Source organism: Pocillopora verrucosa, chromosome 1 (genome assembly GCF_036669915.1).
Source record: "Pocillopora verrucosa isolate sample1 chromosome 1, ASM3666991v2, whole genome shotgun sequence".
Lineage (NCBI taxonomy): Eukaryota > Metazoa > Cnidaria > Anthozoa > Scleractinia > Pocilloporidae > Pocillopora > Pocillopora verrucosa.
In genome coordinates, this window is record NC_089312.1 from 914,495 (window position 1) to 939,787 (window position 25,293).

General features: G+C 37.2%; 2 protein-coding genes, 1 long non-coding RNA gene and 1 pseudogene across 3 annotated transcripts; 2 read left to right on the top strand and 2 right to left on the bottom strand.

Annotated features, from left to right (window-relative positions):
• Nucleotides 1-258: 258 nt before the first annotated feature.
• Nucleotides 259-1,944, top strand: LOC131785513 (adrenocorticotropic hormone receptor-like). The gene has a single exon (XM_059102420.2). It carries the CDS (start codon nt 353-355, stop codon nt 1,406-1,408), a length of 1,056 nt encoding a protein of 351 aa, XP_058958403.2. The 5' UTR covers nt 259-352; the 3' UTR covers nt 1,409-1,944.
• Nucleotides 1,945-3,696: 1,752 nt separating this feature from the next.
• On the bottom strand, nt 3,697-7,712 carry LOC131785449 (acid-sensing ion channel 1A-like; annotated as a pseudogene).
• A 2,264-nt stretch (nt 7,713-9,976) lies between these two features.
• Nucleotides 9,977-14,285, top strand: LOC131785450 (acid-sensing ion channel 1B). Its single transcript, XM_059102333.2, has 6 exons — nt 9,977-10,437; nt 11,174-11,336; nt 11,758-11,814; nt 12,066-12,300; nt 13,129-13,220; nt 13,467-14,285. The coding sequence occupies exons 1-6, from the start codon at nt 10,081-10,083 to the stop codon at nt 13,610-13,612; spliced, it is 1,050 nt and encodes a 349-aa protein (XP_058958316.2). The 5' UTR covers nt 9,977-10,080; the 3' UTR covers nt 13,613-14,285.
• A 2,654-nt stretch (nt 14,286-16,939) lies between these two features.
• LOC136282198 (uncharacterized) lies at nt 16,940-21,042 on the bottom strand. Its single transcript, XR_010718151.1, has 3 exons — nt 20,904-21,042; nt 20,517-20,558; nt 16,940-17,845 (listed from the first exon to the last, which is right to left on the bottom strand). It is a non-coding gene; the product is annotated as an uncharacterized lncRNA (long non-coding RNA).
• Between the last annotated feature and the right edge of the window lie 4,251 nt (nt 21,043-25,293).

The window sequence follows — 25,293 nt, forward strand, 5'->3', positions numbered from 1 at the left end:
AATTAAGCTTTTTTCTGAATTGCATCATTCGTCCTCGCTAATCGGCTTGAAAACAATGCAGTTCGGATTTGAGATTACATGCCTACGGCTAAGAGGAAAGAGAGGTTGATAGACAAACGGAACAAACTACAATAACACTGATGGAAATTTGACCTCTTAATTAAGTAGAAGTCCGCAGCAAGAGCAACGGGGGCGCGGCACGGCGAAATAAATAACTATTTTGGGTTTTGTTCTCATGCACTATGAGCTCAATACGTGATCATCCACCGTGACATTTGGCAACAGATTAAGATAGCTTCAGATATTTTTCCTGTCGTCGTGTTACAACCTTCGCGCGCCAGCCAAAAAGAATATGGCGAATTTATCTGATCCAAACAATGACTTTTATCTCATGATCATTCAAGACAAGGAATACTGGTTGAGCTTAGCTGTGGTTGGATTTATTTTAGCAATTGTTATCATCGTAGGAAACTCTATTCTTTTGTTCACAACTTACAAGAATCCGCGACGCTCCCTACGTACACCGCCATCTTATTTGATCACGAATCTTAGCGTGTCAGATTTACTGCTGGGGCTAAATGTCCTCGTCGTGGCTATAAGAGATGTCTATCGATCTCAACTTCAACAGATGCCGTCTGCGATGCTTTTTAGAGCAATAATATACACAGTTGTCACGACGACTTTGTTCGTGAGCTCTTACTCGATCATAGCCATGTCACTAACTTGCGACATAGCAATCAGCAAACCGATGGAATACAAATCCATTATTACCAAGCGAAGAACCAAGATTTTTATAGCTGTGTTGTGGTTGATATCGTTAACAACGTGCATTCTTCCTGTGACAAATGTTTCGGAGGAAACGTATACCTTAATTTATCTTCACACTCACGCTACTCTGCCGGCCATTTTATTGACGGTCATCTATGTACATGTATTTCGCGCGCTTGGTAAAAGAACTCGCGAACTGCAAAAGGATGGCTACGACTCGATAGCTGCAAACTCACTGGAAAGGAAGCGTAATATGGCTGTCACAATCATCGTCATTCTCGTGTTGTTTTTCATCACGTACATGCCTCAGTATATCACTTTACACTTACTGTACTTCTGCGAATCATGCCGAGACTCCAAAACTTTTCATATGATTGACGTGGTATTGTCTCGCTTTTTGTATATCAATTCTGCTTTAAATCCCTTTGTTTACGCCTGGAGGGTTCCTAAATATCGCAGGGCATTTAGCGATTGCTGGCAGATGTGCACTGGTAGGCATATTTTTGATGGATCGAGCTCGTACATATCTTCGTTTCGCTCTACCAGAAGACAAACTGAGAAAATTGGCGTTAGCCCTAAAATTGGACGGGATAAGCCCAGAGGTGTAAGTGACCCATCTGAAATGACCAGTCAGTTTTAGAATAAATAAGATTAGAAAAAAAGGATCCCTTATGTTGACAAGAAGTCTCTGTCCTTGAGCAGCTAATTGCTGAAGATCACTAACAGAGTATTTGGCAGGAAACTTTCATAATTTTTATGCTCAATTATTTTATGCTCCAATTCCATTCCGTTCCAATCTTCTCCATCTTCAGCCTTCTGTTAGCCATCTCTCTCGTTTTTGTTGTGTTTTTATTTCTTACAGAACTAATATTTTTCCGTCTTCTACAAGTTGTGACAGTTGTGGATGATGCTTATATTATAAATATTTATATGCCTTTTTTTATAAAAAATAAATTAAAACTGAAAAGCAAGGTTTAGTACGTGTTAATGTAGTGGCTAAAAGCCAAGAATTATCTAAGATTTTGATAAAAGCGGCTAGTCAAAGGGTTTTTCGTTTGTCAAAATAAATAATTCTTGGACAACTTTCACAGACAATATTTTAGCTGAAATATAGAACATGCACCAAAATTTGCGAATTCATTTTAGCTGGAAACAGTTATTTCAGTAACAGATGGCCGATAAATGTTGTATAATTTCATGTGGGACTTGTTTGGTTTCACGATAGGGAAAAAAAACGAAATGGCCTAGGGCGAACAACTTCAGATTGCATTAATTCCCTCATCTTCCACTTCGTCACGGTCTGCAAATACAATAATGCTCTCACTATATAGTGAGATCGAGCGTCATTTCCAAAAGAAGACCGGTGACAACCTTAGAAGTAGGTTATTGAAATGAATATTTGGTCTTGTTCAGAACAACTAATACTCGGCCTCTTTTGAAGTGCATTAGACTGGAACATGATCTGTTAAGAGGTCTCAAGTAGTCTGCAATCAAATCTGAACTATTAATAACTGTTACAGAAAACACATTTTTATAAACGTCGGGATGATATTGAAAAGGTATGTGCCACCCCTGAGAGGGTAGGATTTTTAAGCTGCATTAGTCTAGTAAAAAGAATAGACTTTGACCATTTTTTTCCCTGACATCGGATATGGTTTTCAGTGGAACCACTCGAGCGTGCCATGGAAATGTTTATGTGCGTGTCTCAACTCCAGAGCCTAACCAAAATACATCTTTCAAGCTGAATTTTCAGGTGAAGTTATCCAACTCTCGGCTTCAATAACGACACTGATGCGAAACTTGATAACCTCAGCATCATTAGCTCTACATCACTGCAATTCCTTCTTGCCTAGTTCCCACGAAACTGGCATGGGCAAACTGGAGTAGATACTGAAAAAGGTAGTTGTGTTACGTTCGAACCAAACAAACATATGATATATTTAATCACAAAGATGTTGAATAGGAGGTCTTCGCATATCCTCCTTGTACCAAAAATTAGGGTTTCCAAAAAAACAACAACAACAATAAATAAAAGGGGGAAAAAAGTTGATAGACAAATAAATACAAACTATAAAAAAGGCAATTAACTTAACCTCCAGTACGGTAGTATTAGAGGTCAGATACATATACATACCGATTTCAAATTATCGGGGCCCTGGAAAAATTTACACATGAGTTGGTACAGGGGGAAGTGTTTTCGTCTTGTCGAGAGTGGAATTCAATAGTTCGAGGTTTTAATCCTCGTGAGGACTAATAATTTTTTCTATCCCACGCTCGTGAAACTTAAAGGCACATTTATATATTTTTCATAATTGTTAGTCACGCAATTCTTCTGGTCCGTTAAATGTTACTTATGAAAGAGCCTTCTTACGTTCATCCATTTACCTTTTGATTTAGGAAAAAACGTTTCTTATATATATATAATTTTTTACTTTCATAAGCAGATTTGCCTTTATTGAAAAATTGCTCAGCATTTACTTAAAAGTGTCGCGAATCGACTGATTAGGAGAAAGAGAGAGGTCATAAGGAACAGATGAGAAGTGAAATAGTTTCGTGTTTGCTTCTGATTGGCTGAGAGAGTGCACCTGTTACCGCGGTAACTGGTGCACAAAAGCGAAGCAAAAAAGCGAAGTAAAAACAGCACCGGAATATTTCAGCTGGCTAAATCTGTCACGTTCAAAAGTAAAAAAAACCCTGAATATATAAATTACTTTTTTTCTTTCTGAGACTCCATACATCTTTAAAACTTTATTTATTTTTTCCGAAATAACTAAGAAATGATGGAGGATTTTCAAATGGTTTTCACAAATTTATTTCTTTTGATTTACCGAGCATGTAACACACACGAACAGCTGTAGTCATACCTGAATTTTGACGAAATCTATAATCACAAAATGAAATTATTACAATCATGTGAAAAATCTCAGTTAGTTTTTTTAGTTTTACCACATACGCACATACATATTTGTTCACATCTGAGCTATAGTTTCTAAATGATTATGTAATTGTGAAGAAAAAGGACGAATACAATATCTTTCATTTCATCACTATTATCAATATTAAAATCATCATCATCATTATCATTATCAATATTCGCCTTCTTATTTGCATATGTTGGACCAAATCCTTCTGATGATGAATTCCAGCAATTCAAGAACGGTGAGTATACTGATTCCAAGGAAAAGACCAAAAGTTCCACCCAAATTTGCTAGAAAACAAAAAGAGAGATATTCATATATACCTATTTTTGTGTTGCATGTATCTTTTATTCTGTTATACCTAGTGACTCAATTTTTCATTCTGTTTGTTTTTCCTTTAATAAATGCGTCATGTCTTCGGTTACTTAAAACTTTCGCGGCTTTCCTGTATGGATTTCCTTGATTTTTCTTTCTTTTATTTGTATAATGCGCCCACTCTTTCATTCATACATTCGTGGATTCGTTCATTTTTCATTCTTCCGTTCTGTTTATTTACTCATTCATTCATTCATTCATACATACGTTCATTCGTTCGTTTATTCGTTTGGACGTTCGTTCATTCGTTCGTTTAGTCTTTCGTTCATTCTTTCGTCCGTCCGTTCATTCGTTCATTCATTCGTTCGTTCTTTCCTTCGTTCATTCGTTCCTATGTTCGTTGACTCTCTGAGGTAAATAAATAGATACACGGAATTTTCAAAGACTCTTCTTCGGATTGAAATCATCTCGCCGGTTGTTACTCACTTTGTAATTTATCAAGTTTAGCTTCTATTATTAATCTTAACGAAGACATAACTTACCAAGTAATGTCCATGCCTCGTAAGCCTTGGTCTGTGTTATTTCATCATAGCTCATGTCATTGAAAAAAATATCCAGTGAAATTATGTTTTCGCTGTGAAAAGATACAGAGTTGAATTGACCCCCATCACTATCAAGCTTTGGCTAAGAGCTCCCTATTTTTAACAATTTTTGTGGTCATTTTCTTCCAGGCCAGTGGTTAAAGGTAGTTGAATTGTGCAGGAAATCGGGAAAGTATCTTTGCTCTCGAAGCTATCTGTCGTGTATTTGGAATACTAAAGGGAAGTCGCTAACAAACTGCACATTCCAGAACACATGACAGAAAGAGGGAAGGTAGTTTAAAGGTATATGACGCCATATTACACGCCACTTACTTTATGTATTCCTTTTTCTCACGATCTGACAAGTTCAAGAAGTTCTCGTAGAGAAGAAAGTCCCTGGTCAAATTCACACTTGAGCTAAGTTTTTCTGCAAAGACTTCCCTCTGCAACCCAGCATAAGACAGGAATGTTTCGTATTCAGTGTGCTGGCAAGGCTCACGACAACTTTCTTCACATTTATCTCTGAACGTCGATTTTCCATATTTTCCTGCATCCAGAGAGTAAAATGACATTGTTATCAATTATGAGACTAGTATCTATAATCATCAGTTGAATTTAGATAAGATAAACTGACGCAATAACCATCTAATATACCGATCGACGATCAACTGGCGGTTATTGAAACATTTGATACTGACAAACTGATCATGGTACTGCTTGAAACAACGTTGGAGTTGCAATTTACTGTACGTCGGGAACAGACAAAGCACTGTATCATTGGCAGCACAAAGAGGGACCTGTAAATCTGGAACAAAATAATAATAATAATAAAAAGAGATACACACGCCTTAACGATAAAATGTGTAAATAATAATAAGAACTTGTAGGTTACAAGTAAATTGTAACCAGAAAAATACACTAAAATATCACCTCTATATTCCACAGGTCGGCAACCACATCTTGCGATGACAAACTGCCCCAAGCACTACATTAAACAGCCAGGCTTGGAATATGAATTATCAGTGTTATGCAGCTTTTCCAGTTTTCTATTCTTAATGCAGCTAGTTACGTACGGATATTCTAAGTTTACTATCTGAAAAAAAGAAAACATAGAGTGAACTTAAATTTTGGAATGGAAGAGAGGAAACCGTGTAGAGTCATTTTGAAGATCTCTCGTCTTACGATTCTGCTCTTTCAACCGAAAAAAGGAAGCAAAGGTGGTTGGAAAAGTAAGTGACAAACCCATATTCCTACGCAAAGCCTTAGTTATAGCATCATGAAAATTTGAATCAAGTATGGTATATGATTTGTGAGAGTCGATTGCAAATATGGTTACACCGAAGAAGCGTTTAGTTATAATAAACGATGGGACCCTACGGCCTTATGGGTCGCAGTGAGTGATGGAAGCCATCCAAGTTTTCCTTGAAGGAAAAGATTATCATAAAGCAAATTTTACATGAATAATGAAGAAGCGAATTATTGCAGTTTAAATGCATCAGTGGGAACTTTTCTCATAAAGCCTCTGGGTCTCATCGTTCGTGGATAATGCCTTTTAGTTCTCAACATTTATGTAATCGAGTGTATACGTGACTTACTAATCTTAAAATCAATGGTTGAATAGAATCGGTTTTTTTTAATCAAACCTTTTTCCTTTTTATTGAGCAGAGAGTTCGAACACCTGGCTGCACGAAGAATCCAAACTGTTCCATAAAAGGAAATGTTCTCTGATCATGAATAAGAACTGTGAGCCCCACAAAGGGGTTGAGAGGATTTTCCAAATAACTTTCTCTTTCAATGTTCAACAACAGCCTCAATCCGTTCAGCTGCCCGGCCATGGTGGCGTTTATTACAGGATTACCGTTCTGGCCTGAGTTAAAAGTGTAACATCGACCATACTTGGAGCTTATAAACTGGATAAAGTTTTCAGGGCCACATGCTGTCTCATCTATAAAACAAGAGTTGAATGTTGGCCCTGGAAGGAGCATTTCTTCGATTTCATGACTGAAGAGATTCAGGAAGAAAATATCCGGAACTTCGCCATAAAATCGCCAGAACAACTCCTGGTGCTTAGTCTTTGTTTCATTGTGAAAGACATCCTTTGAACGGGCTAACAATTTGGCGATAACGTCGTGCTTTTCGTCGATTGTCTCCATAGACAAGTTCCTTTCAATCTGGTAACTCCGGTATCTTCGAAGGTTGAAGAGATTCAAGTTACAAAGCGTGACAGCGGGAAAAGGCAAACGAGTATCACACTTTGGTGTAATTTTCGTAATTTTGGTGTTTAATGGTCGCTGGTAATAAAATATGACACCCGCGTAAATTTGAAAGAAGCAATAACCAGAGCTTAATATTAGAAGAACTGTCCAAAATCCTCTTCGGAAGACATTTTTGCTAAACAAGAAACGAGCTCCGTGCATTGATGTTTCCTCTACAAAGGATCTGAACGTTTCAGATTTAGGTTGGCTGTCGTCCTTTGCGTTTCCGTTATCATTCACCGAGGCGACCGCATGAGCAGTTTCTTCAGTATTTTGAATCCTGTTATCTTTAGGTACAACCGCTATTTTGTTTCGATCTTTCTAAAAGCACATAGATTTATGACTTATTCCTCCGCTCGACTTTCCTTATTAAGTATCGCAGACTGATCAAATAGACTGCATAGGCCGATTTCAATAGCATGACATCTTTTACTAGTTATTAGCGAGCGTTTTGAATTATTAATGAAGTTCAAGAAAAATTGAGTATTGTTGACAGTTCATGACATTTTTAACCTTGATGCTAAAAATTCTTATTTGAAAAGTATGTTATTTTCTCCTTTTTCAAGTAAAATTTAGGAAAGATGAAAATAATAAAACCTTTTCTTCAAAACAAATAAAAAAGTCAATTAAAAAAGCCTTACTCTAACTCCAAGTGGTAGAGTTTTATGAAGGTGGACGAAGAAATTCACGGTACTTAAAAATATACAAAAGCTACGATGCCCCGCGGGTGCATAGCCTAACTCTTTAGAATTTGCATGAAAATACAGACAAACAGCCCTTTGCCTATCAGGACAAAAACAAAGAAAGAGGAGTTAAAAGCAATTTCGACTTATCATTGTTGGTACCGTAGTATAATCATAGTAGGTAAGGAACATTAGGCGATCCGTGGGATGTAAAGGAATAAAACTAAAGTTTTAAAAAGTATAATCATTGTTGTGGTTATTGTTCCCTTTATCAAGAGATTGAAATTTAATTTTATCATCCTGAGAGAAAAAAATCGTTTGGATTAAATGTGTCATTGCATTTTTTTTGTTTGGTTTTTTGTTTTGCTGTGATTATGTTGAGGCATCAACTTTTGGCTATTGTCAAAACATTGTCGTGGTTTTTTTCACCTTTCTCTTCCGACTTTTGATATCTGTTATAAGATGAGAGCAAGTTCGCTCCTTTAAATTCGAAAACTTGGAAAGTGAGACTTCATAAGTCACTTGCCTCAAGCTCGTGGTTTTACAAACTTTTCTTGCGTTCTCCCAACAGCCTGCATGGATTCTGACGGGGATGAATAAAACACAACTGAGATGAGTTAACCTTTTTTCAAAAAAATATCGAGATTTTTTTCGTTCTCGAAATGTAATCATTTTCCCTGTTGCGTCCTGTTGCGTACCAACAATAATACTCGCATATCAAACTGAGGCTACTTGTGGTCCTGGGGTGAACTCTGACAACTTTCACTTGAAAATAACTTATTTGAAACGTAAACAAAACATCTGCGCTGAAATTGAATTGCAATAATTTCCTTTATGATAATAAATATTGGCGCTTTCTGATTGGTGATCATATGTAATACCATGTACTTAGGCATCAATTTTTCAAATGGACGCGCGCAATTTTTGTCTGTGATTTTCTGAAGAACAAACACATAAAATGAGACAACGAGAAGTTGCTTTGATAATTCGAGGACTAATCGCAATGTTTCAAATAAATGATGATCTTTCAAAAGAAATGTTTTAAACAAAGGTCCCTCCAATCTAGAAAATAAAATATACCGCCGTATAAAATCATGGAAACGTGTTCATAATTTGTAATTAGCTACCCAGTAAGAAAATTTTATAGGGAGCTTTATCATATAAACTACGGTGTTCTATTTTTCTTCTGTCGGTAAGGACGAATCAATGAATGAGAATTTTGTAACTTAAAAATTACGCCCATAATTGTTTTTGTAATCATGATTCAACGCATTTTTCCATCTTGAGCCTTAGCGCCAACCCACTGTGCGATTTTTATTCTAGAATCTGTCGATTCGTTTATTTTCATTCATTAAAAAAGTCGGCTTTTCTTGTCAGTAAAGGGCTATTGTGTTTGTATGATAAACAAAATAATTCATAGTTGCTTGTAGATATGGAATTTCTCTTCTCATTTTCAACTCGACATCCCACTCAGTTGCTACTCTCACTCGTGAGCTATTGAATTAAATACTCGAAAAGAAATTCCATATCTACGCGCGCCCATAGATTATTCTATATTTACTTGTGCTTCTCTCAGAATTATTTAACAGTATTTGTATATGGCTCCCCATCCACCCCTCCCCCCCCCCCCTTTGCTTTCGTCAGCCGATTGTAGTAATTTCGAGCGCTGAATTCGCTGTTAGCTACAAAGCCTGATGTTAGTTCAACTATCTGCGCTATCGTGTTTGTGTTGGAAAGTGATTTTCTGCTTGATGGCTAACAAATAAAACTGGGCTGGATTTACAGTGTCTGAGGACGTTCTGAGTTCAGTCAGTAAAATGAAAACAAATTTAATTAAGTAGACCACCTGCTTCTAAAGGTAGCAATACTTTAATCGGCGTGTATCAAAAACAAACAGCTCTTTCGACCCGTTGGAGCCATAATAATTTGTTATATGCAAATTATAGTCCTTGGCATAATCTACACGAAGTGTAAATGAATATCGTTTTTGTGAGTGTCATTTGAGATGTTTTGGAACACGAAAACTAACTCCGTTCATCACGATCTTAGTCCCGACGCTCCGAGGACCACAAAAGATGAAACTGGTGTTAATGAAGCAATTAACAAAAATGTTAACGGAAGAATTGAAACATTCAAAGGCTTTCTTCTTGATACAACTTTGCATGGAGCTCGTTTCATGCATTCTGAAAGTTTGGTGAGGCGTTTAGCTTGGACTATAATGCTATCGGTATCACTCGGATTTTGCAACTACATGGCATTCGGGACCTTAACTGACTATTTTGACAGACCATTTAACACTCGAACTTCGTCGCGGAGCTCTCCTAAAAATGGCTTAACTTTCCCTGCCGTCACTCTGTGCAATTTTAACCCGCTGAATATTCACAGGGTAATACATTTTGAAAATGCAAGCCATGACATTGAGGAGGTAAAAAGACTTAAACAGATTTCCAAAGTCCTTACACTCTCAAACGAGGCCTTCACGGACGGTTTTCTTAACAAATTCTCAGATATCTTGAGTCGTGAAAATCTGGAGAGCTTTCTGAGACTATACAGTCATCAAATGGAAGACATGCTTCTTCCAAACTTTCCACCCACACGTTTTTCATGCTCGTTCGGCGGACTGGTGTGCGGGCCAGAGAATTTTACCTCGTTCGCGAGTTTCTTGTTTGGTCAATGTCATACTTTCAACATGGGCCAGAATGGACGCCCATTGTTGAATGCTACAGTAGCTGGTCGCAGAAGTGGTTTGAGGCTTCTTCTGAATACACAACGCGATAGTTACATTGATAATCCAAGTAGTCCCTTAGTTGGAATAACTGTCCTGGTACATGACAGTTACAATTTTCCGTTTATGGATGAGTATGGTTTTGCAGTTGAACCAGGGACTCACACATTTTGCTCCATTCAGATGAAAAAGGTGAGAACGCTCTAATAACCCCTGGAAAATTCCTTACCTCCTTCTTGTGCAATTTTGGTATTCCTCAACAATTCTCTCTTTAAAATGAACCAGGTAATAAATATATATGTAAAAGGGTGTAAAAGAAATCGTTATGCTGCCTCGGCAAGAGAGTAAAACTCTTCGTTGGTAGTCAACAAGACTTGTTGACCGTGGGAAAGCAAGCTGCCCTAGCCAATTTTGAAAAGCTAATGTATTGCGCATTATTCTTCCGGGTTATAACCGCACCGGATTAAGTCAACATAAAGGCCTATAGGAATTGAAATATCAGAGGACAAGCGATCTGCAAATGTTGTTCACATTCAAAGACATTTGCATTACAAACGAATCCCTGAAAGTCTTTTCAATTAAATATTATACTCTCTTGAATAGAAATTCACCCACATTTCGCTAAATCAACCTTGGTGATTACCAAAGATAGAAAAGATAGTGTAGCTTATTAAAGTTTTAAAATTACAGCTTTAGATTTGAATCAGATAAAACTTTACAAGGATTCAAACAATTACGTAATGAAATCGTCTACGTGCGCAATTGTTGTAGAAAAAAAACTTTCGCTGAGTCTGTTAGTTCTGCAAATAGGGACGTGATATTTAAGAACATTTCCCAGATCAAAGCTAGATATATTTGGCTCTGGCTGATGTCACCAATATGTCTATGTCACCAAGAAATTCCTAAACCCAGTTAACACATTTTACAGGTAACTAATTTGCCTGAACCTTATGCCACTAACTGCACACAAAGAAGACTAGAGATGTTCCGCAGCGGGAAGTCATTTGCATATTCTAAGCCGGCTTGCCTCATGCAATGTCGCAATAAGTTTGTGATAAAAAAGTGCCAATGTACCATGCTGGAGTTTCACGGTAAGATAAAATAGAAAAAAATTTGATTTATGTGACCTCAATGTAAGTTGCTCAAAAATATTTTAGGTTGAACTTTTAGGGTTTGGTGTCTACTTCGGAATTGTATTTACTTTGTTACAAAATTTACAATACATTTTGTGAAAAGTAGTCAACGCGTCTAAGAATGTCAAATAGTATTATTGCATTGCCTGACACAGGTTTCTGGCTCATTTTGTCTTACAACTGCACTCTGCAAGGTTACTTACTCTTCTCATTATCTATCACGAGATAGATCGCGTTTCGTAGCCAATCAAGATACAGCTTTTGTGATAGATCACTGGTAAAATTAGCCACGAGGTTTTTACTAATCCATGACTTCTTTAAAGAAAGAATCATCATATTATCCTATCTGAAACATGTCACGTCCATATTTTTTCATCAGCAAACGCTCCTGTTTGTGCGCCAAATGACACAGTAATTTGTGTTCTTCCTACTCTTGGTGAGTTGAAAGTATCACTGTGGGCTAACCTTATAAAATTACATGATTATACAATTGCATGTATTAGGCTTTGTTACTTCTTACCTATATATATGTCATTTTCTTACACTGATTGCTGCAGACAATCCCCCTTTGAATCGAAATGTTACACTTGTTCAAGCAGATGCAAGTTTTACGATTTTTGATAAGAATAGTGCAAAGGCAACCACAGTTTTATCAGTTCCCTCAGATTTCTAACTTCTAACTTACAGAAAAATTTAGCTCGTCCAAAGATGGCTATCGATGTGAGCAGGATTGCCCTCAGCCTTGCAGTCACGTGGAGTACGAGACATCTCTGTCCTACGCTGGACTTCAGAAGGATTTGTTTGCGGATTATCTTTCGTTATTGTTGAATGGCACTGCTAACAGGACAATATCTACTATGTTACAACACACATATCGGCCATTTCTCAACATGACCAAATCAGAGAAGCATAAATATATAGAGTAAGTCCCCTGAAGTTTATGTTTCATTTTCCTCTGTGTAGTCTTGGATCTTAAATTGCTTTCAATAGTTCGCTATGTGATTGTTCCTGAAAACCAGTGCAATTCTCTCAATTTATGAGATGTGCTAGAAAACAAAACAATCACGACTCAGTCACGTGCATTTTCCCTCGCCCCACGACTTTGTGTAGTTATTTACTGTAAATAACCATTTCCCCCTGTGACATTTTATGTTACTTTGAGTCGCCTCTGTGATTATCTTATTGATTAATTTTCCCGAGTTCCACCCGCGTAACCAATTTTAAGAACAATGATGGCTAGACTAGATAGATTATCAATGTTCGTATTTTAAACGTAACCATTTAAATTTTTCCCAAACGTGTTTGGTGCATTTCCCGCTAATTGAACAGTTGGCTGTAATCGTACACCCGTCATCGGACAGTTAGAGCAGCCAATCATACTTAGTCCTTACAGCCAAATCTACCAATTTAAGAATTGATCACAATAACCATAGAAGGAACCATTTATCCTCTATGAAATTCCCAAAATTGAGGAATTTTTTACTTTAGTCATTGTCTCTACCGGAGGTATTTGTCTTAAATGTATTTGTTAACGTTGTTTTCGGAAATTGTAACAGTTTTGATGAATTGGCCACAGGACTTCATGTCGTTCCATTCTGTCTGTAACCACACTCGTGATTGTCGAATTGGACTCCCGCTTCGCGGTTGTCCGATTTCGTGAATCACTCGTATGATCTCAGACCAAATTGAACTCCACTCGATCGTAATCACTATTAATGATTAACCAACTTTTTTAAAATGATTTTCACAGCAACAATATTATTTCTTTGAACATCTATTTCAAAGACTTGAACTACGATGTGTTGGAACAAGTTCCCATGTACGAGGTCTGGGGACTGTTTGGTAGGTATCAACATTCATCTTGTTTTAGATCTTTTACTGATAGGGCTCCTGTAAGGGTAAAATACTTTCATAAAAAACGATGCATGAAGTGTTTGGTAGACGTAAAATACTCGACCGAAAATGCGTTTATTTTTTAATCTCACTGATTAAATCAATCTCTCCGAATGATGATGATGAAATCTGTTGTAGCTATAGAACACTCGTGACTAGTTTTTGTTTAACGATTTCATTTTGAACATTCCACAGCGAGTCTCGGTGGAAACTATGGTCTATTTCTGGGAATAAGTGCTCTAACAGTTTGCGAATTCCTCGACTTTGGCATCAGAAAGTTTTGCCACAAGATTTTGTCTGAGAGGAAGAAAAGGAGGCGACAGGAAAAGTATCCAACATAAATCGCTTGAGTAAAACGGTTAAAAATTCTTGCATTCTGGAAAACGTGGCGGATCTATTTGACAGATCTTTTTGTAAATAAAGTTAACTACTTTAAGCATTGCGAGAATCCAGGATCTACGATCGCTTTGGCGTATCACAGCGATATTTTGGTACAAAAAGGGTAACATTTTGACACTTAAAGGCGTGGCATCAAAAACGCAGATTGGCGTCGTGTCGGAAATTGCATGTCCTATGGAAGTATAATTCTCCGGGGTAACCAATCCCCACCCCTCCCCACCCCTCCCATCCCCATCCCCTTTGCTAAAGTTCGAAGCATTTTAATAAATCCTGGATCCGCCCCAGATGCAATGAATTTTATCTTGGACATTTTTCGGGGACGGCAATGGTTCAGTAAATCAAATTCCTTACCTGCAGTTATGTAAAAAGTGTTGTTCTTAAATAGAACCAAACAATCTTCCGCTCCCTGCAACAGCTAAACATGCTTTAAAGCTAGTGGATATAGTCTGAATTTTTCTTTCTCCAGGTAATTTAATTATGTAGATAAAGGGCAATCTAGTAAAAGCAAAATTCGTAAAACTGCCATGCTAAACGGTAACTAGCAGCCACACTAATGTAAATAAATTACAAAGCTCTACTTTAATTTGTCTTTTTCACGTAATAGATTTCAGTATCTCCCTGCATTAATCCTAATAGAAAATATAAAAAATAAATCTACCATATTTATTTTATTTTAAGATGATTTCTGTACCGAAAGCGTTAATGGTTTTTCCTGCGTAATTACGAAAATGACAGATGTCGAAGATAACTGCCTCTGTAAGTGGTTTTTAATTTTTCTCACCACTTCATCAAAGAAAGCAGCTGGAAGAACGTATAAAAATAAAATAATTAATCTGGGGAAATAGCCACATGTTAAAAGGAGTGTAATTTTTCAGTCGGGTTCCAAAAGCAATGTAGGGATGCATTAATTTGCTTTTTTATATTTTTGTTCTGAGCCAAGCAGAAACAAAAATATGTGACATTTTCCTTCAAGCTGATTGGCTGAGGTGATTACCTAAGTTTTTGTTAAAGGTCACTTTACCATCCAAGGAAAATCTTCACCCTGGCTTCCGTTTGCTATCTAAGCAGATAAAAAAACTCAAAGAGAGGAAATTCAGGCAGTGTTTCTAGAAAGAGAGGATCTTAAAGACAGCTGAAACTGCCCTGAACATATTCAATTTTGGCCAGTGATTGAAAAAGAGAAAGAAAGACTTTCATTTCAGTGTGAGAGAAGATGTCTTCTTGTGCTAACACATCATGCACTGTGCAAGAGTTCATTTGCCATGGACTCCTTGTTGAGGTTCTTCATGAAAATCCAGAGCTGCTCATTTTCAATATGTCGTTTCAGATACTGAACAGCATTGCAGCCACGTTTGGAAATGTTTTGGCGTTGCTCGCAATATGGCGCACACCCTCGCTTCATTCTCCGTCCAACACACTTTTGTTTGGCTTGGCCGTGTCTAATTTGGGTGTTGCATGTTTGGCTCAACCTTTGCACGTCGTATTCCAGGTATCGATGTATCGGGATGATCGAGATGTGAAGTCATGTGCGATGAATATTACAGGATTTTTTCTAAACGTCTTCTTCAGTATGGTGACACTCCTAACAATGACTTTGATAAGCATTGACAGATATTTAGCCATATCTCTGCATCTACGATATCGTGAGATCGTCACGATCACTAAAATAAGAATCCTTCTTTGTTTTTTATGGGCAGTAGGATGCGCTGCTGCGACGGTGTCTTTTTCGACTTTCGAGATATTTCAGTGGACTGTAGTCGCTCTAGAGTTGTTCTGTCTCTCAGTTGTGTTTTATACTTGGATTAGAATCCATAAAATTGTCAGACGACATCGAGCTCAGATTCAGCAACAACAAATTCAAATTGAAAACCAGCCGTTTAATATGTTGAAATTTAGAAAATCTACGTTGAGTTGCAAGCTACTGATATTCGTTTATTGGTTTTGCTATCTTCCTCAATTCATTTGTCTTATTTTTTTAAAATTTAACAGGGAAAAGAACAGCTTCTTGGCCCTTTTTATAAGCTGCACTGCTGTAGTACTAAACTCTTCATTAAATCCCCTCATTTATTTCTTGAGGCAGGAAGACATGCGGACATCCGTTAAGCAAATATTAAGATCAATAACTCGCTGCCGAGAACAACATTAGACTCTCTCAGTAAGACCCTTAAGATCGATGCATGGAATTGAAATATAATTTTTTCGAGCAAATCTGTCAGTCGTTTGATGAAAATTAATTTTCTCTGTCATGACAAATTAACTTTCAGTTAAACTAGAATATTTAAACGTTCAAGTACCATTCCTTGTGACTTGGCGTCTCACGATTGTTCACAGAAAAGGCAAGACTGCATATTAATTGATCAAGCGAATTGAAAATATAGATCATAAACGCATGACAAATGACTTTTCTATAAGTTTATTTGCTTTTTCATGGGGTATTTTTGGCAAAATCAAATAGAAAGAAAATAGAAAGAGCATAATATAAACAGCTTGATTTTTTTAAGCTTATTTACATGATTTCAAGTCAGTTCAAATGGACGGAAAAACGTCGAAGGTTGGTTTCTTACAAGAAAACAATTCTCTACTCCGGTAGGAAATCAAGTTCAATGCAAGAATGAGAGAAATACCAAAAAAATGAATGTGCTTAATGTCGTTAGCTGCGTACTTTGATTTTCGGTTATTTCTTGACCAAATCTGCAAAAAAGAAAAAAGGAAAAAGGAAAAAAAAACCAGGAAAAAAGAAAGAAAAGTAAAGAAACTGAGCATAAAAAACGAATTTACATTCGTTTCCAGTACAGTGTTTTATCGGTTCTTTGATCCTTTTTGATGTCTTTTTTGTGGGTCTGTTATCTGCCGTCTTTGTCTCCTTTGTTTAATAGCAACAGTACATTACAAATCATTAAGGAATTTGCCAAATTTACCGAAGCTTCGGAAGGAACTGAATTGAATTTTACCTGATATAACTTTACCAGGCTCCTTGAAATACGAATTCTTAAGCATTTCCATGAACTCTCCCGAGGAGCCAAAATTCTAGGTTCCTGTTAACAGTTTTGGAAAATAAAATACTTCCTGTAAAACCCCGAACCGCAAGGCAAGATGGGTACAATTCGACATTTCATTTAGGCTGGGGATGGTCAGGTGCACATACATGATTCTGTTCCTCTTCTGAATCCAGACTGTAGTAATTATATGGAAGAATGAGAAAGACTAGAGAGATTAACACAAAATACATTTTATAGAGATAAAATTGTGTCTTTTAATATAAAGCTGATCCCTGCAAAGGTGTAATCATTGAAAAGAAATTCCGCTTAAACGGAATTGTCAAGTGATTATAACCGATCATGGCTCAGTAAATCAATGAAGTGTATCAACAAAATTTAGAAGCTGCTAAGTGGTTCTAAATTAATCTTAGATCCTTAAATTTTCACTAAAAATTTATAATTTCATCGTCAAAGAAAAGGACTCCTTATTGTAACATGACAACCATATCGTTCCTCTTACAACAAAGTGGTTTTTTTATTCCATGCGCATGTTATTTTATACAAATGAACTAAAAACAGTATGATTCCAAGTAACCTTAGATTCGACTGCATACTGAATGTTCCGAGGGAGCTGAAATAAGGCACATAACTGCAAATTGAGGACTGAACAAAGATCTCTCCAACTGAGGCGAAGGTATCACGCGTTGATCTCTTTCTGCTAGTCCTACTGAGCAGTGGAGACTGCCTGTACAACTAAGATTAGACGACTCGACGTGAATTTTAACCAGAAAATAGTGCTTGAAAATCATACAAGGGGAGATTATTCTTCCAAACGTCAGATCAATTTGCATAAATAAAGCATCGAAGGTCTTCCGAAATCAGTACTTCCAAGCTATAAAAAGCTTTCATCTAATGTCATATTTAGCCTTCAAAGAGCTTGCTACTCAATGGATGAAAGACCTTTAAAAGTTCTTCTTAGGCAAAATATGTTTTTTTTAAGACAGAATAAAAGTGAGTAATTATCTTCGTGGTGACTTTGTGGAAGCGGAAATTACGCATGGCATCTCACCTTCCTCGACAGTCGCTGGTAAATCGGACACTTCTTCCCGTCGCTTAGCTTTGCAAGTCAACAAGCGTTTGAATTCATTTCGGAATTCTCTATTCGTTACTGCGTAAACCCAGGGTGTCAAGGAACAGCTGAGAAAGAGGAAAAACACAATGACTCGATTAGCTGAAGGATGTAAATGATTGGGTTGCAACCGTGTTATAATGGATATAATGTACTCTGGAATCCAGCAAGCCAAGAAGAATAACACAACGCCGAACACGGTTCGAGTTATTTTTATCTCTTCAATGTTCAGCCTATCTCTCGTTCGAAACGTGCATGAGATCTTGCGAGTGTGTTCTCGAATGTTACAGAACACCTTAGCGTAGCAATAAACCACTATTACGGATGTCACGCCAAAATATAAAGCCGCTTTAACTGTGCTGTAGACAATGTCTACAGAGGAACTGTCGAATATCAGGATGCAGCTTATCCGCTTTTCACTGAACTCGTACTTCGCGAAGGACGGCAAAGAGAAGGACAGTATAAATGCGAATTGGATTGCCCAAATCAGAACCAGAATGCCACAAGATCGGCGTTTGGACGGAAACAGCTTTTTGTAAATATTTGGTTTAGTTATTCGACAATATCTATTAATTGCTGTCAGTGCCATAGTGTGGAGAGTAGCGAATTCAATGAACAACGTCATAAACGCTTGAAAGCTGCAGAATTGTCTTCCAAAGATCCACCTCTCTCCTGCAAAAAGAGTCGCCGTTACTGTAGGCCCGATGAAGACGGCGAATAAAAACCGAGAATGGCTAGGGCCGCGATATACACATTTGTTGGCGTTCGAAGCCGAGAATTTCTGTAAATCGTCAAACAGACCAAGATATTACCAATGATAGCAATCAGCGTGCCTACCAAAGCCAATAGTCCGGTTAACACGTCAATGTGCCTCATCCTCCGAACAGTTATATAGGCGAAAGTTGCAAATATCACATGGTGTGCCAGGGGCTTGTAGATAGAAAGAGTCCTCCGAGTAATGCAAACGATTATCACTTCAACACATTGGTCACAGCATTGTAATAACATTCATAACCTGATGCTAAGATGTTTTTTGTAGACTTACTACACCTCTTTTGGATCAAACGTTCTTCCCAGTGTTCTTCTCAGCGGACAAAAGTTATTCTCGTGAGTTCTAAAAACTGACTAAAGGGACATCTGTTTAAGATGGGTTTTAGTCTTGTGACTAAGCATGTTCATAATTACTTTATTTTTTTTGTTTCCCTCGACAGGAGCGATTTCCATCGCTCTGAAACCCCAGGTGTATTTCAAGATTGAGAACAACAGGAGATGCACTTCTGTCAGTTAAATCATCAAATTGCGTGTCACAGCCAACCAAAACAAAACCTCGTAAAGTTGAATTAAAGCCACGAACAAATTAGGAGAGGTGCCTTTCTGTCTGAACGCTGCGAATTACCCATAAATTTAGGTTAATTGATTGACTTGTGTAAGGATTTTAATGTTGTATATACATAAAGCTGATTGGTGATACCAGGGGATTGCAACATCCTTCATTGCAACTGTACGTCAATAAAATGAATCCAAAAAAATCCTTCTTCCTCCCGCAATTCACAAAGTGCTTGATTTCAAGGGAAATAGTGATTAAAAAAACCTTTGTATTGAGAACGCACATACATTCGCCATTTTTAAGTTGTTTTAAAGACTTAAACAGCTGTGTTTTATTATTCAGCGCTATAAAAAATAGAATGCTCGCTGTAGGTTATCTGGAATACACTATAGATTGTACTCAAACTCCCCACGTAGGTAAAATCGTAAATATTTCTTTCATTCACAATTCTTTCTTACTTTTCTTCATAATCCTTAAGCTTATTTTTGATTAGTTAATATCCATACTTGGTATTCACAAAGCCCAGAGGCGGTCTCTGGTAGCAGAAGTCTTTTAATTGCAAAGTAGTATTTTAAACTTTAAAAGGAAAATATTCTGTTAAACAGTATAAACACTAAATCAATATGCAAAGAAGTTTCTTTGAAAAAAATACTCGATCCACCGTTTTGGTGTGACGACTTGAATTCTCTATTCGCTGCTGGTAAAACTTGAGCTATATCCATTAGCAAAATGAGTGACCGTCGTAATTAAAGATAGTGCGAGTAAAAGACAGACACAACGTCTACGTTGAATAAATTTAATATGAAATGAACGAGAAAATTGCGTCTCCTTGTTATTGTGCAGGTAAATGAATGAGATTTATCTTAAAATCTCTTTTCTTTACGGGTGCCATTATTTACGGACTCCTTAATCTACTTCTTAGCATATCATCAATATGGTCGGAGTTACTCAACATTAAGATTAAATTACTGTTGACTTTAACAGAGAAAATAAACATAACTTAAGGGCCTAGGCTTCTTCCCTTTTTCCTGCGAGAAACTTTCAAAGTTTACAATCGGCCGGTGTAGTGCTGCAGAGGATACTTGAAGGAAATTTTTCAACACAGCTGACTAGCGTGTACCTAAAAACCTTTTCTTGGATTTGCATATTGGAGATATTTTGTGTTTTGCAGAGGGGAGCTACACGATAGATAAATTCATAAGTGGATACGAGCGAGTCCAAGTACGAAAAATACTTGGTTCCCCCTAGGATAAATTTTCTTTATTTCTCTGGGGATTTTCTTTCGGTTCGAGGACAATCCTCACTGAGAATCCCGAAAAATTTAAGATTATACAAAATTGCGATGCCGTATGTTTATATCATTTTGTTGATGAAGCTACTTATAATGACATGCAATAGCGAATATTACTCACCTGCTATGAGTGTTTTTTAACATCCAGTTCGGGAGAAATTGTCTGGTGATAAGTCGTTGTAAGTAGCTTCATTAAAAAAAATTTAAACAGGTTTACTGTTAAAACTTTTATTTGTCGCTGCCCATAAAATAATTGTGCTGTAACTGGAACTCCGATTCATCGTACAAATAATTAATCAAGCTTCATTTCTTAATATTATTTTCTTGAAGATGACCGAGAGATCGCTCGGAAACATTACCCTTAGAGTTAGTTAGTTTATTTCAAACGTCGTTTTTTTCTACGGAATTGATGTCAGACCTTAAAAATTCATCACAACGAAATTGAACTTTAATCATTTATAAGAATAATATGGGACTTAAATTATTAAATTGCCTTCATTCATATTACCTGCATATCACTTAGATAAATGTTGAAAATGTTCGCTTTCCTGAAAACGTTCGTCTACTTCTAATTTGGCAGGATCGAGAGAAAGGGTCACTTGAGTGTGTTTGTGTTTACACAAGCTTGATAATCTGGCCAATACTCTCTGAAGTAAGAAGAAACTTTTGCAACGCGTTGGCGGTCAAATAAGACAGTTTATTAATTATTATGGGCTTAATGTTGATAACAGTCAAGATATCGCCTTAGCAAATTTGAAGACAGCTAACCTTTCGCAGCATGCCTGCTCTTCGTCAGAGCAATTCGTGGGATAGTAGTTTATGTATGTAACGATGGTAACTGATAATGTTTGTTTATGCATAAGCCATTTGCATGCATTAGCGCATTGTCAACTATCATAACCTCAGTTGATCATGGTTCACTCACAAGCTCAAACAAGCTCAAACGTATCTCGCCGGTGAGCCGAATTTTATGTAAGAGGGAAAAGCTCGTTTCATTTTGGCGAAAATAATAATAGGATCTTATCTTAACAAAAGCCATTTTTCCACAGAAAACTATTAAAACTCTCAATATGATTCAATGCCATATTTTTAAGAATTAGATGAACAGTCTCGTTCGAAAACTGTCACAAGAATACCAATTTGGAAACGATAGCTAGAAGAACGAAGTATAAAACTCCCCAGAGATATTAAAGATATCCTATCTTCCTGAAAAACAAAAGAAAAATAGTTTTTCTTTTTCGTGGTAATTTGAAAGAGTTATCAATTGGTCGAGCTTTGAACAATTAAATAAGTTGCAAAAATTGTCATCACAACAAGCTGCACCAGAAGATATTACGTGGTGTATGGCCGCTATTTCATATGATTGTTGATTATACCTCACACCTGTTTTGTTACCACATTCATGAGAGTTTATATCCAATACGGTAAAGTCACATCCACCAACATGCATGCAATGCTATATCTACTAATAGTTGTAATCTATCAATTATTTTTGCCCGCGAGCGAGTGATCCTAACGAATCACGTGACCGAATACGCACCAGTTAGAGAGTATCCAATCATGTGCCTCAAGTGATGCTATCCAATTCGCAAACTCATAACTCATAACATTATACCAGAGAAAACCGACAGTAAACATCCCCCGCAGCAAACGGTAAGCTGTTTATAAAAATTTTCCCCCGCCCATTGAAAAAGTGATTGACTAATAAACGAAAAAACCTCCATTTGGCGCGAAAATATGCTCATAAATTTGCCTTGGACTTAATCTGTTCCTCAAAGCTCACAGTATTCCTCGAGCATTGTTCTCATCTCTGATCAGATAATGTCTGCGGACTAATATCCGTGCATAATTTCCCACCAAATGGAGGCTGTTGTGTATATAGATGTTTATAGATCATTAAGATGAAAGGCAATGCCAGGAGCCCATTAAACCTAGAGCCTCCATACCAACTGTACCGTTGAGTCAACCCTGTCCCGTATTTTTTTTTGTTTTTAGGACTGAGATATGTGAGGGGGGGGTTCTTTAATATCCCTCAAAAATACTCTGACGTTCGCATAACACTCTAAAAATAATGGCGGCCCAAGGCGAAGGCTGACCTCTATTCCTTCTTTACATCTGACGTTCACAAAAGAGGACCACAGCTCTCTTATGATTTGGCTATGATGCAAACACCCGCGAAAACCCAATGGGAGGTGCTTCTAAAAATACAGGGTTGACTCAGAGGGTAAGTATGGAAGATGGAAGCTCCGTGTAATGGGCTCTGACAATGCTTATTTTAACATGAAGCAGTAATGTTACGTTAGTGAGTAAAAATGTAGAAATGTTATGCTGAGCCTCGTTGCCATGATAACATAGCTGTTTTAACACGAATGTAAAAGATAGTGATCGTATCTCCACGGCTTGCAGCGGAGATATAGATAATCTGTCATAGAACCAGAAAAATCATTGGATTTCTTCTAAAATTACTTAATTCCTCTAGCAGTAGAAAAAGAAAGACACAAGAAAATGTATCAGCTTAAAGCCATTTCTACGTCACGATATGTGTCGTTTTTCTCGGAGTACCCAATTACTCAGCCGGGACCTGAACCCGGCTATCCAGTCCAGAGTCCATCGTGTTAACCACGTGGTCACTACGTGACCAGCTAGTTATTGGGCTCCATATGAAAATTAATGGCAACTACAAAATGTCTCATGAATTATATTCTAAAATCATCTTCTGTTTATATATATAAAAATCGATAGAAAGGCGCCCATAAAAAAATATGTGGAGCTAAGGTGGATGATTGTTTAAACATAAAGGTGTTCAAACTCTCATTGATAGGATTGACTTGTTGATTTAATTCCGTAAAGCAAATTACACAGCAAATTACACATCCACGAGGAAAGAGGCTGTCCCTTCACATTCAGCCCGTCCTCTGGCACAAGCAAGGTTTTTTTCAATAACAGACAGATCCATATTCCCTTGGTCGGTTCAGCAATAGATCACAGATGACGTCAAAATGGGCTAAGAACAGAAAGAGGCGCACAAGGCGCACGAGGCGCAGCCGATTGTGCCAGTGATAAAAAAGCAAAAGTTTGTCAGTGGTAATGTGATGCAGGCGTCTGTCCTGCAAGAAATCATAAGTAGAACCAACCAAACTGTATAATTCAGCCAATCATATCTACTCATATCGATATGGCTAATAATTCGAACAAAGATGGTGTTTCGACAAGTAACTATGCCAGGAATGGATGGGAGTTTGACTTCGAGCCACATACAAATCTTTTACTCTTTTAATCAGTCGATATCATCAAGCGACGAGCTTGGCTGGATAATTCCGTAGGTAAAATAAATCTTTCTATAAATTTGATTTTGACGAAATTGTAGGATTACAAGTTCAACGGGTTGCAGGTTCAACTGTTGTTATGCAACAGTTTGCATAAATTTGTCACGAAATAAAGCCGTTAAGAATACCATTTCCTATAAAGTACTTTAAAAAGGTAAGGAATTTGGAAATAAAGCGTCAAACATGCTCTAATTAAGTATAATTGAAAAGGCAGCTTAACTCCTTTGTTAGCTCAAGTCATTTCCTTTTGTTCAAAGCAGATTTCTGTCTATTATTACCCATTTCATAATGGAAATGGAAGGATAAGTTAATTACAGAATGGGTATTTGTTTGTCTACCGATACTTCCTGTCAATGTGGAACTCTTTACTCATAAACCCTCAAGGCGTTTAAGAAGAGTGCAATTTGCCTCATGCTAAAGCTACAGAGTGGATTCAAGGATTAAAAAGAAGCTAGAGTCGTCCAAGCGATCTACAGTCTGCCTCCAACTAGCCAGTTACGCGCAGATAACCCCAAAAAAGTAAAAGTGTTGAAAATTGGAGCACACGTGAATCAAACACGAAGCTCAATAGAAAAATTCTTGGCGTTAATCTTTTAATCCAGGATCTTGACACGTCAAACTGACTTTTATACGCTCGTGCAATTAATGCTTTTAATGTTTGTTTGCACGTCTGTAAGCTCTTTGGTTGTCATGATGAGGTAACTTCCGCTCACATTGCTTCTTATGACAGATGAGGTTCGCTATATTAGTTTGCAATAATTTTGTCGTTCTCCTAACTCTAGCACAAGATGTAAATGCATTACTAAAGGAAAACGCCTGGATGAATTCTTAAGAGAAAGGAAAAGAAAGGAAACACTTGAAAACTACGAGAAAGTGATCTCTCAGAAGTCAAACATCGAACACAATTTATTCATCCCACTCAAAGTTTCTGTAGGCTTATCTTGTCATTGTAACCGATGATTCGTGTCATCCTTCCTAATAAGTTGTCGACATGATTAATTAGCTAAATTGAGGCCCACTAATCCTTGATAATTCTTACCGTCCAATAAACAACTATTAATTTTTAGCTAATTCATATGGTATGCGGAAAACTTTTTTAATCAATTGCTGCACTTTTCTCTTTTCACTGGCTAAAAGCCCATCACCACACCACACCACACCTCCACATATCTGCCTACAAATAATGGTTTAAGCACGCGTATTACCGCCCAACTATACTTTACTGCAATATGTACTCAGCTCATGCGCAGTTGTAACCACGATCTGCCGTTGGAAATAACGGATCGCGATCCTGATTTGTTAGAACGGGATTCCCATAACAAAAATTGAACAAGCTAATTAATCAAAAAACATGCATGCATTCATTAAATCATTGAACTCGGCTATGACAAAAATATCGTCATTTATCAGCGTTTCGTGAATGCATTATTTGCCTCTGCGTTCGACAAAGGAAACGGTATGATTGACTGGCCTCTGGCAATTAATAATTATTTCCCGAAGTGGTGGCTTCTCTATCGTTAGCCATCCTTGTCCTGTTTTACGGTTTTTTCGTCTTCTTCATAGTAAGTCTTA